The sequence below is a fragment of the Lissotriton helveticus genome, chromosome 6, assembly GCF_964261635.1.
Source record: "Lissotriton helveticus chromosome 6, aLisHel1.1, whole genome shotgun sequence".
Lineage (NCBI taxonomy): Eukaryota > Metazoa > Chordata > Amphibia > Caudata > Salamandridae > Lissotriton > Lissotriton helveticus.
In genome coordinates, this window is record NC_136067.1 from 592,601,259 (window position 1) to 592,618,598 (window position 17,340).

General features: G+C 47.2%; 1 protein-coding gene across 7 annotated transcripts in view; it reads left to right on the forward strand.

The window, feature by feature from the left end:
• RIMS1 (regulating synaptic membrane exocytosis 1) overlaps positions 1 to 17,340 on the forward strand; it is a 2,308,950-nt gene that overhangs the window by 1,364,907 nt on the left and 926,703 nt on the right. For all 7 annotated transcript variants that reach the window (XM_078648052.1, XM_078648043.1, XM_078648046.1 and 4 more), the window contains one exon: positions 16,033 to 16,186. In XM_078648052.1, coding sequence (XP_078504178.1) covers positions 16,033 to 16,186 — 154 coding nt within the window. The remainder of the gene's footprint in view (positions 1 to 16,032; positions 16,187 to 17,340) is intronic.

The following is a 17,340-nucleotide window of genomic DNA, read 5'->3' on the forward strand; positions in this document are numbered from 1 at the left end:
GTAGACATCGGAGGCTTCCATCTCCTGATGGAGAGAGCTACTAAGAGATTTCTAATCCCAATGGACACTAAGAAAGACGATTGCTTTCTTTATGATTTTAAAGACCAACCGTGAAGGCAAGTCAAAACTATTCCCATCATTAACTTCATATGGAAGGAAGGTTTAAAAATTATGGCAACACCCAATTCTCTTCCTGCTGTCTTGCCCCGGTTAGACAAGAAGTATAAGGCACCGGACAACTCTCCTGCATGCCTTATAGGACAACCTAAGGCTGATTCGGTTGTCGCCCAAGCAGCACAAAGACGGGCTAGGAACACCTCTTCGCCTATATCTGCACCACCAGATAGAGATGGCAGAAGTCCTGCAAACTCCCTAGCGATATTAGGGAGATACAACAGGCAAATGTGGTTCGACATCTCCCCCTATGTTGAGATGTTACCAGAACCTGCGAGATCTGAGACAAGGCAAATATTGCGAGAAGGCGAACTTACTTCAGCTGAAATGATCTACACAGCAGTAGATGTGGCATCTACAGGATTCAGGCAGATAGCGGGTGCAGCTGTGTTGAGAAGGCAGAGATGGCTGAAATCCACATCTTTTCACCAAGAGGTCCAAACCAAGACAATTGACATGCCATTTGATGGCGGGTTTCTTTTTGGCCAGCATTTTGACGAGGCCCTCCATGCTCCAAAAGGACACGCAGACTGTGAGATCTTTGGGTAGCCTTCAGTTTCGCAGGTCGTCCTTTCGAGGTGCTAAAGGGCGTGGTTATTTTTCCAACAGAGGAAACTACAATCAGCAGAGGTCATACCAAACCGCTCAATCTAACCAGAGATACCAGCCCTACCAGCAACAGTCTTACAGACAGCGAGGTAATTCCTACACACAGTCAAGAAGAAAGTCCTCCTACCGTGGAAGAAATTCCACTAAGAAGCAATGAGACATGCCACGTGCCACCATCTCTACCCTCCCCACAGTCAAAGGTTGGAGGAAAAATATCCCAATTCTACTCAAACTGGTCCGCAATTACTACAGACAAGTGGGTCCTGGATATAGTGGCCAGGGGCCACAATTTAGAATTCATCAAGATCCCTCCAAATTCCCCTCCCAAGGGCCCACCTCCAGCTCATATCAAGGAGTTGTTCACCCAAATAAATGTGATGATACGGAAGGGAGCGGTCAAAAAGGTCCCTTATTTGCAAAAAGGAACATGTTTTTACTCAAGATTTTTCCTCATACGGAAGAAGTCTGGAGAATGTCGCCCCATCCTCGACCTGCGCGCCCTCACAAATACCTGAAAAAGTTGTCCTTCCGGATGTTAATGCTTCAAGAAATCCTCCAGCTTCTTTCAATGTGGGATCACATGGCCACCCTCGAACTGCAAGACGCTTATTTTCATGTGCCGATCCTCCCCAGACACAGAAAATTCTTACGATTCAGAGTGGCTGGCAGGGATTTTCAGTTCAAAGTACTCCCCTTTGGACTTCGGTCAGCACCCCATGTTTTCACAAAAGTTCTAGCTCCCGTGGCAGCACATCTTTGCTTAGAGGGCATTCAAATCTTCCCATACTTGGACGATTGCCTTATCAAGGCGAGTTCTTTTGCAAAGGCAAGTGCACACGTTCAAAGATGCCTATCACTATTCCAGTCTCTGGGTCTCTCCATCAACTTCGAGAAATCTCATCTCATTCCGTCGCAAAGAAAGTCCTTCTTGGGAGCCACGCTGGACACCCAATCACTCAGGCTTTTGTCTCAAAAGAAAGACAACACAATATCTGCAAGCTAGCTCGCCTATTGCAAGAAAAAGAGTACGTGTCAGTCCGGCTGTTCAAGTCTTTTCTAGGGATGATTTCATCCTGCAGGGGGGCGTGGCTAGGGCGCCGATGGGGATGGCGGTGTGAGCCGGTAGCTCCGCACCCGGACCCCCAATTTATCCTGTCTTATCACTCCTGATCGCAATTTGCAGTGGCGAAGCAAGCACAGGAATAACAGGGGCACGTCCAGGACTCGCCATCCTGGCTCGAGAGGGCTCAGCTGTGAAATCGGAGCCGATAGGAGTGCAAGGAGAGCGGAGAGCTACCCGCAAAATGGCGACTTTGATCGGAACCCCGGACTAGGCTGGTGACGAGGGATCCGCTGATGGAAGCCCTGGGGGCGGGGGCTGCGAACCGATAGGCACCTGATGCGGTGTGCGACTGGCGTCTTTGCGGTGGGGGCCGGAGAACTGCCATTGTGGAACAGCTGAGACCGGACTTGACTCAGGAGGGGGAATCCGACAAAGTGATTTAAGATGGCGGCCAGTGGACGGGTCGACTGAGCTGCGCTGATCCGTGGACCTGCCGTCGGGGATCTCTTAGACAGGCGGTGAGAGCTGGCGGATATTGAGTCGCAGAGTGCTCCATTTCAAGGGCGGTTGCGGTGAGGAGCCCGGACCTGCTGGAGGAGTTGAGCAGGAGCTGGGGTGTGAACAGGGCACTGGCGGCCGATTGATCGGACGGCCCTACATACCGCGGAAGGGAGGTGGAGGCGGAAACGCCTGAGAGACACACCGAAGACGTCTAGCGGCAGGCGGTCGTTCCCCTCCGGTGGCCCTGAAGAGTTTGGGGCTGTGGGTCTGCACCCGGCGCCTTGGAGGAGGGTACTGGGGCAGGACTGCGGCACTACGCAAAGGGCAGCATAACTTTGCCGAGACCGGCGTGGGAGAGTGACAGGCCGCTATAAAGGCGCAATTTTGCCCGCTATGAACAACCAGGGGACATTGTGACGCTGATGCAGGAATGGGAGCAATGGAGGCACATATCTTGTTAGTTTGGTAACGTGCTATGCTCCCACTGAAGGCGCGATCCTGAGCACAACCACAGGGTGGCCATTAAACACGGCTGGCGGAAGGGTGCCGAGCAAGAGCGACAAGGTGGAGCGCAGGACACTCATTCTGGCCCTTTTGATTGAGATACATAGCGGACTGGTGTATACTGGCACACGGAACCCATGGCAATTGGAGGTGAGCGTCTGCAGGCTGGCTGAGGGCGTCCAATACTAAGCGGGTGGCTGGTACGAGGCGGTAACCTGCTGGACTACGTGGAGCAGAGTGCTCTGGTGTTAGAGGGCACGGCCTTTATATATTACAACCTGACCGTTCACTGGGGGTGCATTCTTTGGCGCACGCAGCCCCACGACCGCAGGGTAGTAAGCACTAAACAAGCCATAATGAAACCACAACAGCAGACAGGGGTTGCTGGAGAGCAGGGCGCCGCTAGAGAAGAAGAAGAAAGAGACGCAGAGGACACGGGATCAGAGCAAAGGCTGAACAAACGCCTGGATAAGATCCTAGAGGCCATTACTGCGACGAAGGACTCCTTGCACAACGATATCGTGCAGGTTGCGACGGGGCTGGGTCTCCTGAAAGCGGATCACTCGAAACTAGTGGACTGGTTAAAAGACACTGAGCTGGTGGTGCAGGATCTGAAGCCGGCGGTGGTGACAGTGGACCGGAAGCTGGAGGATGCGCTGCAGCGCCTGGCGACCCTGGAGAAGAAGACAGAGGAAGTGGAAAGTCGCAATAGACAGAACAATGTCAGAGTGGTGGGCCTGCCGGAAAAAGTGGAGGGTCGGACATGGTAGCGTATATGGAGAACTGGTTCAGGACACAGGTTGCCCCGGAGGGCCTGTCCGCCTTCTTCACGCTCGAATGGGCGCACAGAGTCCCGGCCAAGCCGCCGCAGCCAGGCCGCCCACCCAGACCTGTGGTTGCTAGAGTCCTCCACTTCAAGGACAGGGACCTGCTGATCCAGAACGCACGAGCGAATGGACCATTTAAAGTGGAGAATGGCACTGTTACAATCTTCCCGGATTATACCCAGGAAATACAAAAGCGCAGGGCCTCCTATCTGGCCATCAAAAAAGAACTTCGGGATGAGGGGATTCAGTATTCGTTGTTATTCCCTGCCAAATTGAGAATCATTATGGATGATTCGACCCGCTTCTGCCTGACGCCCGAGGACGCTTGGTCGTGGCTGGAATACTACAGAGCGGGCACGGACCGCAGGAGTATGGTAGACCGAGGACAGCCGAGGCCATCGAGGCCGCGCCAATCGCAACGTCTCCGGAAAAAGAACAAGATTCAACAGGCCCTACTGATGGCGAAACTGGCAGCTGACAAGCAAGGTGCCTGAGCAGCAACGGCGGCTATTACAGGATCTCAGAAGGGGGACTCGAACAGAGGATCGGACACTGATGAGGACAAGAGACAGTCGGGTGCTGAACTCTCGGATGTGGACAGTACCGTGGGGCCGGAGGTGACGCCTAGATCGGCGGACGACTTGTAGACTGTCCATTTCTCCCAGCGGATCTCCGCCTGTGGACTGCACTAACAATGGATGAAACCCCTGGTAACTTTTCTGCTCCTTATGGCTGTCAATGCTGCGGTATGGGGTTAGGGGTGGGGGGTGATGGCGGGACCTCCACCTGTCGGGCTTGAGCACCACTCCGATTGCCCTTAAGGCAACCTGTGGTGACTACTACAGGATAGCATAGTGTGTTCGTGTTTTGAGCTGTTTGGATGGGGACTGATAGGCCACTATTGGGTCCTGTCCTGGGGGGGTGGGCTGAGGGGGTTTACTGGGGTGTTGAGTTTATGGGGTCTGATTTTGGTGTGGGCGCTGGTATTGTGATGGGGGCGAGGAGGCAGAGATACAGTGATGGGGACATTGCGTGATTTAAAATGTATCACTTGGAATGTGAGAGGCTTACATACTATGACTAGGCGACACAAAGTGCATGCTTATTTATTGCGGAGGGGGGTACAAATAGCTTTACTGCAGGAGACACATCTTACCAAGGCAGAAGGTCAGGCATTGCAGCGGAGATGGAGGGGCCAGGTCTTCAGTACAGCTTATTCTGCGTTCGCTAGGGGGGTGCTCGTCTGGGTTCGGGCGGGGGTCCCCTTTCAGGTCACCAAGCAGATGATAGATCAAGAGGGCCGATATGTAGCTGTGGAAGGTAGACTGTACGGCAGGGACGTCGTGTTGTGCAGTGTCTATGCTCCACATACGGAACAGACTTGTTTCCTAGCTAATTTGTCGGGGGCACTAGCGCCCCTTCTGGCAGGCCCAGCTATTATAGGAGGGGACTTCAATGCTATCTCGGACGTAGACATGGATAGGTCGCATCCTCCTCTGGCGGCAACTCCGGTTAGGAGTTTGGCTAAGGCTAGGTCCGAATGGCAAGAGCATTGGGGACTCATAGATGTATGGCGTGCTCAACATCCCCGGGATAGGGATTACTCGTTCTTTTCGTCTGTGCATGACCTACACGTACGCATTGACGCTATCCTGTGTTCCCCTCCGGTGGCTCCTATGGCGGCAAGCACGGAGTACCTTGCTAGAACAATCTCCGACCACAACCCGCTATTGCTGTCACTAAGTTGGCAGAGGGCGAGGTCAGCAATCCCGACGTGGCGCTTGCGCCCTGAGACTCTGGAAGACCAGGTGTTTCGGACGGAGGTGGGTGAGGGTATTGACGACTACTTCCGGGAGAACTGGGGTACAGCAAGCACTAGAGCATTGGAGTGGGATGCTTTTAAGGTGGTTGTCAGAGGGCTATGCATCACTAAGTATTCGGGGGCTAGGAAATCCGTGCTGGATGAGGTAGAAAAGGCGGACAGGGCTCTGAGAGATCTGGAGCGGAGAAGGCCGGGGATGCCGTCTCTGCAGGAGCAGTTGCTGGAGGCCAAAGAGAAGGTGGCAGCCGAGACTGAACGGCTGCGATGCTTCGACCATAGAAGGTACCTGGCGAAGGTTCATGCGGAGGGGCATAAGGTTGGCACATTGTTGGCCAAGTTGGCTGATCCGGTGCAGCGGAGTGGCCCAGTTATGCAGATAGCATTGGGTGATGGCACTCTGACCCACTCGCAGGATATGATGCTGTCTCGCTTTGCTACTTATTACGAAGATTTATATAGCAGTAGGAGAGAGGAGGCAGAGAAGGACATACTGGAGTACCTGGAGGGGACCCCTTTACCGTGGCTAGAGGAAGGTGACGCTGACTTGTTAGGACAGGATATCACATTGGCTGAAATTCGAGGGGCAATTAAGCACATGGCTCGGAACAAGTCTCCGGGACCTGATGGGTTGCCTGTCGAGTTCTACGCCCAATACCTTGATAGACTGGCTTCCGCCCTATTGGAGGTATACCAGGAGGCGGAATCGGAGGGTCGTCTACCAAGTTCGATGCGGGAGGCCTTGATAATCCCCCTTCTGAAACCGGGACGCTCATAGCGGGTCGTGACCTCATATCGGCCTTTGTCCATGCTGTCAGTGGATTACAAAATCCAGAGTCGAATACTAGCAACCCGGTTACTGCCGCACATGATATCGCTGGTTCATATGGACCAGGCGGGCTTTATCCCCTCGAGATGCACGGCTACGAATATTCGCCGCTTTCTTAGAGTTATGGCAGAAATTCAGAATGATGAGAGCTCCGCAGCAGTGCTCTCTGTGGACATAGAGAAGGCGTTCGATAGTCTGGAATGGGCCTTCCTCTGCAGAGTTCTGAACCGATTTCGGCTGGGTGATAGATTTGTGAAGTTGACAACGGTGTTGTACTCCTCAGCTGCGGCTAGGGTGAAACTGGGCGAGGTGATCTCGGGCCAATATCCCATCATGAGAGGCACAAGACAGGAATGCTCGTTATCACCACTGTTGTTTGCATTGGCGATAGAACCTTTGGCGGCACAGGCGAGGTTGGGGCAGCTATATAGGGGACTGATGCATCGGGGTAGCCCACATTACATAGCTCTGTATGCGGATGATCTGCTCCTCTTTCTCCGGGAGGCCGCTGTGGATCTCCAGGGGGCGACTGCCATGCTGTCCAGCTTTGGGAGGGTTTCCGGTCTTCAGGTGAACTGGGCCAAGACGTGCCTCTTCCCGAAACGACGGAATATGCCCCCGCCTGTTGTGCTGGGGGACATCAGGTGGGAACCGACGTGCATCACCTATTTGGGGGTCCGGATCTATCACGCGGAACGAGATCTGCTGGAGGGTAACGTAGGCCGATGTGTTAGGGCTCTGACGAAATGTATGGAATTCTGGGCGACGCTTCCTCTGTCGGTAATGGGCAGAGTGGCATTGCTTAAGATGGTGGCACTCCCCAGGCTCTTATATTATTTTCGTACACTACCGATATGGCTCCCGCCGAAAATCTTTAAGGACCTGCGATCGCTGATAGTGGGCTTCATCTGGGGCAGTGGTAGACGACGAATAGCCCTGGCGACGTTGATGCGGCCTAGATCGGAAGGTGGCCTGGCAGTGCCTGATTTTGAACTTTATTACCTAGCGGCCCAATTGCAGATCTTAACGCAAAATATAGCACGGGAATACCGGGGCCCGGAAAGTAGCTGGGGAAGTGAAATCCCGCGTCATGTACAGGCCTATATAGTTATGCAACAAAAGCTCGACCTGCGGGACCTGACGGGGGAGGAGCGGACCCTCCGGCTCTGCTGGAACAGGACACAGCGAAGGGCGGGGACCCCTCACCCTTATGCGCCGGAGATCCCACTGGGTATGCTGACGGCGCTGCCACATGGTGATGATTGGACCCCCACTGGCGAATTGGGAACAAATGGGTGTCCAGGTGGTTGGAGATCTATATGCGAACCAGGAGCTGGTGCCCTTCCCGGTTCTACAGGAAATGTATGGACTCCCAGAGGGTGACTTCCTGATTCATGCTGCGATCACAACTGCTGTCCAAAAGCACTGGAAAACGGGGAAAGCGGAAACGGTGATGACCCTTGCTTGCCAGTACACTGTGATGGCGGCGGGTACGGTTAAGGCAGTGACGTGCCTCCAGTCCCGACTGCTCCGAGAGGGCTTGCGTCCCCTGGATGCTCTTAAGGCGAAATGGGAAGAAAGCATAGATCGGCAGATACCGGATGCCACTTGGGAACAAATCCTTAAACGGGCATGGAAGGGCACCAGAAACGCTCGTTTCCAACTAATTCAGTGCTTTGTGTTGCATAGGGCTTATTTAACACAGGGGAAGATTAGGAGGTACTTTAATGTCCAGAACGCAGCGTGCCCGAGGTGTCGGGAGGAGGATGTTGAGCTAGAGCACATGCTATGGCTGTGTCCGCGCATGGGAGACTACTGGGAGGAAGTAGGGGAACTTTTAAACAAGGTCACAGACAGACAATTGAATTATGACATGGCCACCTGCTTGCTGCACTGGTTTCCGCACACGGTCAAGACCAAGGTGACTAGCAAATTTATTGATTTAGGGCTTTTGTTGGGTAAACGGGAAATCACCTGGCATTGGAAGGCGACGGAGGGTCCATCGTCTCGGAGGTGGAGGAGAGAACTCTGTAATTGGGCAAGCTGCGAGAGTGCAGTGCGGCTGCGGCAGGCTACCCGCTCAGGCAATGATAAAGCACAAGAGGTAGCTCGAGCGTGGGAGGCCCTGGTCCAGTCTTTGAAAGATCGACTCTTAGCAGAAGAGGAGGAGTGAGTCTCACAACCATGTGATTACTATATATAGCACGTAGTTTTGCTACTCTATTGGTAATACCGCTGAGATAAGTTAAGCGACTCCTTAAGCGCCCACACCACCATTCATGCAAGGGGGGAGGGGACTGAGAGGGAGGGGGGAATTGAGAATTAAAGTTTGTAGGTTGGGATGGTGGGTGTAAAAGAAAAGCGGATGCAGGAATCCTCTGATAGCTGGACATGATTGTGTTTACTTGACATACACGCGTACGTCCCATTCTTTATCATCGCCGCCCGACCTCCGGGTAGTGGGCTAAATGGCTGTGTAATGAGACCTTTACTGTTCACCGGCATAACTGTGTAAAAGAATATCTGCAATAAAAATATATTTCCCCAAAAAAATGATTTCATCCTGCATCCCTCTGATACCCAACTGTCGTCTCAGAATGAGACCTTTCCAAGAGGAACTCCACCTCCAATGGTTGCAGGTTTCGGGGTCGTTCGACGACATCATTCACATAACTCCTCGGATGCAAAAAGCCTTTCTCTGGTGGACTCAGATAAAGAATTTGAAGGATGTGCATTCCTGGCGGAAGTACCAAATTTCACCATCACCACGGATGCTTCTCTCAAGGGATGGGGAGCACATCTTCAGGGAATGACTGTCAACGGAAAGTGAAATGTGCAACAAAGGAAGTGGCATATAAATCTCCTGGAGCTGCAAGCCATTTTCTTGGCCTTGAAATCCTTTCGAACAGTCATCCAAGGGGCCTCGGTACTAATTTGGACAGACAATACAACAAGTATGCATTACTTAAACAAACAGGGCGGTACAAAGTCGGCCCTGCTCTCTCAACCAGCCCAGGAGATCTGGGACTGGGCATTGGGTCAAGAGATCAGCATTTCAGCTGTCCATGATCCGGGGATCTCCAATGTTCTAGCGGATTCCCTCAGCACATCTTCAATTTCCAATCATGAATGGGAGATCCATCAACCAACGTTGGACCAAGGCTTTCGGGAGTGGGGCCACCCCGATCTGGACCTGTTTGCAACAAGTCAGAACCGCAAATGCCCACACTTTGCAAGCTGTGTGTTTATAAACAACAAGGGACCCTAAGTAAATCAGCAGAGGACCTTAGGGAGCAATTCTTTGAAAACAACAGTGGTCCCATGCAACAAAGAATAAAGCATACAAATGAATACAGACACAATAGATTCTGTATTTAAGCGACTTGTCTAGCCGGACAGTGGTCGGCAAGTATATTTACTAAATAACACAAAATATAAAGAGAATATCCTTCGACAATCTCACGATGTGGGGCACAAGCCTGTACCTCAATTACACAAAAACACTTTAGTACATTCAAAGTGAGCAGGAAAGGGCTTTTTAGGCAAAAAGCTTAAATTGTTCATTGAATCATAATGTGAACAGATATTCTGGGATGCACCATTACATAAACAAAGTACAAGGTATAAACACTGTATATGGCACACAAATTGGTCGACGGCATTTCGATCCCACATTTAGATTACTAGGATCATCATCAGGACATTTCATAAATGCCTAATCGTTACAAGCCTCAAAACCATTAATGACATAGCAAGATCACGGGTAAATTTTTAAGGATTGACAGGGTCACCAGAATCGGGACCGGTCAGGGAAATCGGAAGTTCGATCGTTGTATAAGTTGTAGGAAGTACCGGGTCAGTCTGACCCGGTACTTCCTACAACTTATACAACGATCGAACTTCCGATTTCCCTGACCCGGTACTTCCTACAACTTATACAACGATCGAACTTCCGATTTCCCTGACCAGGCGTTTAAAACTGCTGCTCTGTGACAAAACAAGCCACCAGTAACAAAACTTGCCCTACCCTTCCAGACTCCTGGGGAAATGCCTGCCCGATGCCCGGCACGGCCATTTCAGCCTTGGTAGTGTTCAAAACAGACAATGTCTTCTTGGCCAGACCACCAGGACTGCTGTGGCTACACGGATGCATTGTTCAACATAAAAAATGGTAATTAGTATGCTATTCACAATACCTAAACAATGGCTAGACTGATAGAAGGGTTAAGCCTGAAATGTCTACTCTTTAACAATCATTTCTGAAGTTTTGCAAGGCATTTGAAAATCTTGTGTCAACTCCAGAAACAGATAATCTTATCTTACTTTACTTGTTGCTTCTATTAGAGGTTTTCCCAGGGCCTGCAGCTTACAGGAGTCACAACAACCGGCACCACCAAAAGGAGAGGCAAGGAGTGGAGCCGCTAGTCGAGTCGATGTGGTGACTGAGTCAGTCTCACTCTCACATGGCCTCACCTGCCCTGCAACACGCCCAAGGTCCGACCGTCCGACTCAGTCTGAGAGTGACAATTAAGTGAAGCAAGTCACTCATGGCCTGGTCCTGAGCTTCCGTTGATTCTAGTCAGTCACTCTAGAGCCTTGACACCCAGCACCCATGCAGCAGGTGTGAGTCCGACTCTACTCCGAGGCCATGCCTAGTCAGCGCTGCTTTTACTGCCATGAGGGGGCTGGCCAATAATTTTTGCCAGGGCGTCATCATTGGTAGCGCTTTTGCGGTACCAGATTGATACACTTGGGACCTGGGTGGCAGTCCCGAATACAGTGGTACACATATCACATCAGGCACCATGTCCTCCAATAGGGTAGGATTCAGTAGGTGCGCACTTGTACTTACACACACACATGCTGCTAGCTGCAGCACGTGTAGTAGTCAATGTTCAATAATGCCAGGCAAGGCTGTGCTCTCTATGTGCTCATTCGCTCAGCTTCCTGGCCCAGGCCTTCAGTAGATACATACTATGTATCAAGTCATTGACTGCACTAGCCGGCCTGGCCTGGGGTCACCATAGCAATGTGTTAGACAAGTTCTTTCCCTTAACTAGGCCCAGCTTGCAGGCCATCATAATGTCTCTGCTGTCAGAGCTTAAGCACAGCAGTGTTATCAAGGGCTGCTCACACTGTGGCTGATTTTGTGCTACAAGAACACCTGCCAAGGCTGACAAACAGCCAGGGGCCACTACCAATTTTACTACCAATATAAGTTTGCCATTGAAGTAGGCTTGCTCTTTGTGGTAAGGTGTTGCAAAAATTATAGCAGTAACTGATGTACATGGATATGCGAATTAACCCCTTCGGTGCTCATGACGAGGTCAGCTCGTCATGAGCTACGGCGCTCCGGTGCTCATGATGAGCTGAGCTCGTCATGACTGCGACCGTTCCGTGGAACGCTCGCACGCTGGGCTGATTCCCCTGCTGTGCTGAACGTTCCAAGGGAACGGGTGTGGCCGAGCGCCGTAGCTCATGACGAGCTGACCTCGTCATGAGCACCGGGGCGCTGTACGCGCCCCTCCGCCCCCCAGCACAGCGGGTGTAACAGCCCCGCACAGAAGGGGTTAAGGCTAAAGCTAGTCTTACAAGTGGAAGCTGCCTTCCGTCTACTATGCAGTAAGGCACTTTAGCTTCTGTTACTCCTGATACTTGAGTGTCAAGCACAACGTCCATGTTTCACTTCTGAGTATTATGATCCTGATCATTGCCAGCTGTAAGGCATTATCTACAAGTAACATGCTTAATGTTAGAGAAAGGCTTATAACAAGTCAAAAATGGTTTCAAACTGACATGTTAACATCAAAGTATGACATGCAATACTGTAAAGCTGCTTACCAACCGTGCTGCTGTTTTGTAAAATGCTACAATGTCGGTGGCAAATAGCAGCACTTCATCCCACATTCGGGATTGACATTTCACATATTTTTGACATTGGTTTACCTAAAAGTCAAATATGCCAGTTGGTATTTACCAACACCAACTGGCATTTTTGACTTTATATACCATGCATTTGAGCAAAAGTTAAAGCATTGATGGTTGTTTAGTATGCTCTCAAACGAAAAGTAGCAACAATCTAGGCCCATAAAAATGAAAAGAGCAGGAGACACCATTAAAAAAGAGGGTTTCCCAAAGTAATATATTCATATGTATTACTCCTAGAAAGTTAATGTCACTCAAACTCCAGCCAAAATGATGATACTTCTTAAGTCATATTTTTTCATTTCAATAAAGTTGGCGTGCAGTGACATGGAGAGATGAGTTGCGAGAGGACAACCTCTGGGTTTAGTTAATTACTGGGCATTTGTAAATTTCTGGAACATATTTATTGCCTTTAACATATATAAAAAAGTCCATTTCGTCATTTAGATTTTCTGAGGAGAGCTGTTCTCTAAATCAATACACTGGAATTTTAAATAGCTCCTGCAGAAGTTTGAACCCTAGGTAGATCCACATACAGTCTAATACAGTGTTCTGTCACTGAAATCTTGTTAGCAATTCTTTCTCATTTTCCTTTAGCCTCCTTAACATTGGTTACATCGCTAATAATATTATTCCGTCCTTTATTGCTGTGTTTGCCACATTCCATATTTTGTTATTCTGTGATTTGGAAGAGATCGTGGGTGTAGCCACTGCAACTAACGAAGTAATCTCCACAGATTTTGAGCGACACGTGCTGAATGGGTAGAGTTAAATATCTTTAAGTTTGGTAGTTTCAGCGAGCAAGCTCAGATATTAAAAAAGAAAGGTGGTTTGCAGCTGGAGTATGACTGAAACGGGAACGGTGCCCATCAATATTACGTTCATAGTGGCTTAGACGCTAATTAAATGTGTAATTCTGAAAACATGCGTTTTAAAATAATAGTCTAAATTAAAAAAAGCCCGGATAAACAAAATACTTTAGACTGTTGCAGTAAATACCTTAGCATGCATAAAATAAAATGGCTGACTGGGATAACCAGCAATAAGAGGCAAAAATTAATATAGCATAACATGTTATTAACGCTTCTTATCTCTGCCATTCACCACACTTTTTCCCTTTTTTTGTGTGTTGTAAATATGTTAAAGTAAATAAATAGTACATCTTCGCTTTCAATTGCTTATTACATTTAAGGAACTTTCGTCCTCAGCTTTTTTTTCTTTTCTATTTTGTAACATGAAGCTTCATTTCCTAGGCAGTGGGCATAGAAGAAAATAGTTAAGCATTGTACGCATAACCATATGTCAAGAATGCCAACTGTACTCTCTCTGCCATTGTATGGTGCTCTGGTTTTAGCTTTCGGCCAGCAGGGAAAGCAGTGTTTTAATATGAGGAGCAGGGAGAAGTGTGAAAGAGTTCGTATGGGTCATTCCTGGGTATTGGTGATAATACTAGTTGTCTTTTTGATTCTTGTATTCTTGGTGTATCCACAAACCGGTTAGAGTGGCTTAGGGTGTTTCAGTTGTGATTGGCAGAATGTGAAACATGGCACTCAACCCACACTATAAGGAACAGTTCGGTCACCGTCCAAGCATACTAGAAAATAAGACCGTTTTAGGACCTTCAATTGACTCATTGTTTCCATTATGATCCAACTCACATAGACTGTGTATATGCCTTAACGAGCTACAAATGTTTATTGCGTCACAAAGATCAACAATGACTTTCGGCTATTATTATAGAACACACAACTTGGCTATTTTATTCAGATATATCAGTAGGTCTGGCATCACTCTACTAGTGATAAAAATGCCACTTCACTCAGTTGTCTGTTACCTTGAACCTTATCCTTAAGTAAGAAGCCCATTGTTAACACTTTACAGATACCTTGTTGCTTTACATCCCTCTGTGATTGTCACGGACGATTAATTACCACAGAACACTTTCAGTGGACTACGTTTTTAAATGTAAGAGTCTTTAAACAGACATTTAGTTGACTTAGTATATGTTAGACTACACAACATAGAGTATATATTTGCATTCCCACATCCCAGAATTACGTAACGCATTATTGGTTGCTATGCTTTGCCACCCCATTTTTGAATTCCTCCTAATTTCTACTCATTTAATTTCACTCTTTCCATTTTGATTCCCATCCACTCTGTGAAACTTTGACATTATCCAGTTACGGGAGGCTTACACCGGAGGCTTACACCGTTGAGTTAAGAACTGCACATGATATTATGTCTACCTGCAGCTCACAGAACCTTGACTAATCAGTCCGTCAGTCAGTCAAAATCACTTTATTTGATTATTCAAAATTATAAAAGCATGGTAAAATACCCAACACGTACAAAACACGTGACACTCAAAATCCATCATTAATAAAATACAGCTCTAAAAATTCAGCAATGAAATATAAAATACATAATAATATAAATTGAAGAATTTATACAGAAAAATGTGAAATTAGGATTTAGTTTCTTTTTCTCCTAGCTCTAACTGCTGCAAGTATAAAACTAGCGATATTAAACATTTCTCAAGGGCTAGTTAGCATCTGTAGATACTCATGTAGGAACTGCAAACAGCTTTACTCCCCACCTAGAAATCATTGTGTTTGGAATAAACACACCTTTTACTCCAGCACACAAGTTGCATAGGTGCTTCTACCAAAAGGAGCAGCCACAGTAACTTTAAGGCATGGGCAAAGTGGGTAGTTGCACAGGGCCCCCACCTGCCAAGAAGACCCCAGAGAAAGTGAACGTTCTTTCTATATGACCTCTGCCTATTCAATTTCTCCATCTAAACCCCTCTCCTTCTATGCCTACCTCTACCTAAGACTCTCCCTCGCTCTCCCCAGTGTATTTTGAAGAATTTTTGGGGTTCAGGCAAGACACATGTTAACTGTTTTGTATGACCCTGATTCTGAAAATGTACACGTTTAGCGTTGTTTCGAATCTTGATTGCTTGAATTAGCAGGAAATTAAATTCAAAGTTTTTTTGAAACATTAGAGCCGCCAGTGAATTGTTTTGATATTAGGAGGGACGTGGTAATGTAAAGGTGAGGTATTCTTCACTAACAGGACACTTACATATACGCATGTGATTTATTTTACATATATACATACAGGTGTGTATACATGTACATGCATTTTTATTTATGCCATATTGGTGATGTTTATTTCACTAACCTAAAACTGTTGTTGTTGCAAAACAATGTTCTAATACGTCTATTTAACTTATTCGTAGACCTTTTGAGTAAAGCTGGCATAAATAAGACATGCATGCCTGCCAGTGATATTTTACATTAATTCTCACAAATGAGCAAGTAGAAAAGCTTCAAGATTCAGTATTATCAAGAAGTGACAATACAGATGTCTGATATTGGCCTAATATCTTGGTGCAGTCAGTTGTAGATTTTTCAGAAGCTTTTACTTTTCTATTGCTCATTAGTAGAAACAAATATATCACACTCCTAAAATGTTTCTTTTAACATTTGAAAGTTTATAAATACATGCATAGACATGCATATATTTATTAGTGTGCTGATATGTCTTATCTACAATATTAGATATATGCGTATCTATATAGATATATAACCTTTCGGCATCCATATGTATTTGCATGCATATATTTATGTGAACATAAGTATATACATACATTAGTTTGCCTGCATGAAAATGTTCACATAGAAAAACGGAATGTAGATTAACATAACGTGAAGAGACTGTTTTGATTAAAATGAAACTCCAGTTGCTAAAAACAGTTTTTCTACTTGGACAGGTACAAGGTCTAATGCTAGAGAAAACAAATCCACAACATTAACTGTGCCAGAACAGCAAAGAACAACTCATCATCGTTCACGATCAGTATCGCCTCACCGCGGAGACGATCAGGGCAGGACCCGTTCACGTTTACCAAATGTGCCATTACAGAGGTATGTGTTCTAAAAATGCTAAAATGAGACTAATGGCAATTACCAGAAGGCAGTTGTTACATTTATTTTGAAAGCATGGACTTAGACATAAGGCAGTGGAGCGCTATGCAGTAATCCATTTGAGAAAAGTCAACACTTACAGGGAAAAAATAAAAGGTTGGAGATACTCACCATGTGTCAGAAGAATTCAGTTAGAAAGCAGTTAGAGACCGAGCATGATATGCAAAGTATGTCAAGTTAGATGCACACATTTCATGATTACAACTGCAAAGCTATATTTAGTGTTTATAGAAGGTAAATGTTCGTGGTATGTGTGGCTGTAAATACACATTCTCTGCAAGCCCTGCCATCTAGTGTTGGGGCAGATGTTTGCAACCTGTTTTTGTTCAAACAACTTTTCAGTTACAGTAATTTTGTGTGACTCCTCCTCTAGCTCACAATGCACCAGGACAAAGACTGCACCTCAGATTGTTTCCCCCCGCGAGCTGTGTAATATTAGTGCATCAGGGTGAAACAATACAGAATAAATGGTCTCCTTTGTGAAGGGATATCTACAGGAAGTACTTTGGATCAATGTTCACTTCTGGAAAGGATGGAGGGCAAATATGAATCTTCAGCTATACATGCTATAAAAAGACTGTTACAGGGTAAGTAACATTTTCTGTTTGTAGTATAGGTGGCTGCAGATAAACATGCCCTGCACGGACTGTAAGGCTAGATGGGAAACCAAGGTGAAGTTCATAAGTTCATAGACTTAACTGAAGTGGACGAAATATCATGTATTGCAAGTTTGACTTTCACCACGCTCCCATTTGCGTGGAGTATTTGCCAGTGGAGAAAATACAGAATTTTGTATTGATGAAGCTGAGTTTGAGTATCATCCAGTTTATGAAGAAACCTTCTCACAAATTCTGCCAGGTGGTTGGATTTTCTTTACTCTTACATTTAGGATAAGGGTAAACACAATGTACATTTCCAATGGAGGGTCATGAATGGCCATTGCCAATTTTGAAAACATCCACAAAATCTGAACATTTTCTCCCAGTACTAAACCTGAGGATTGTCTACCTGAGGACAATTCATACAAGTACAACTACTAAAAATGTGTGTACACATACATTTCTGTCCGTGGCTCTAATGATTTTGTAGGTCCC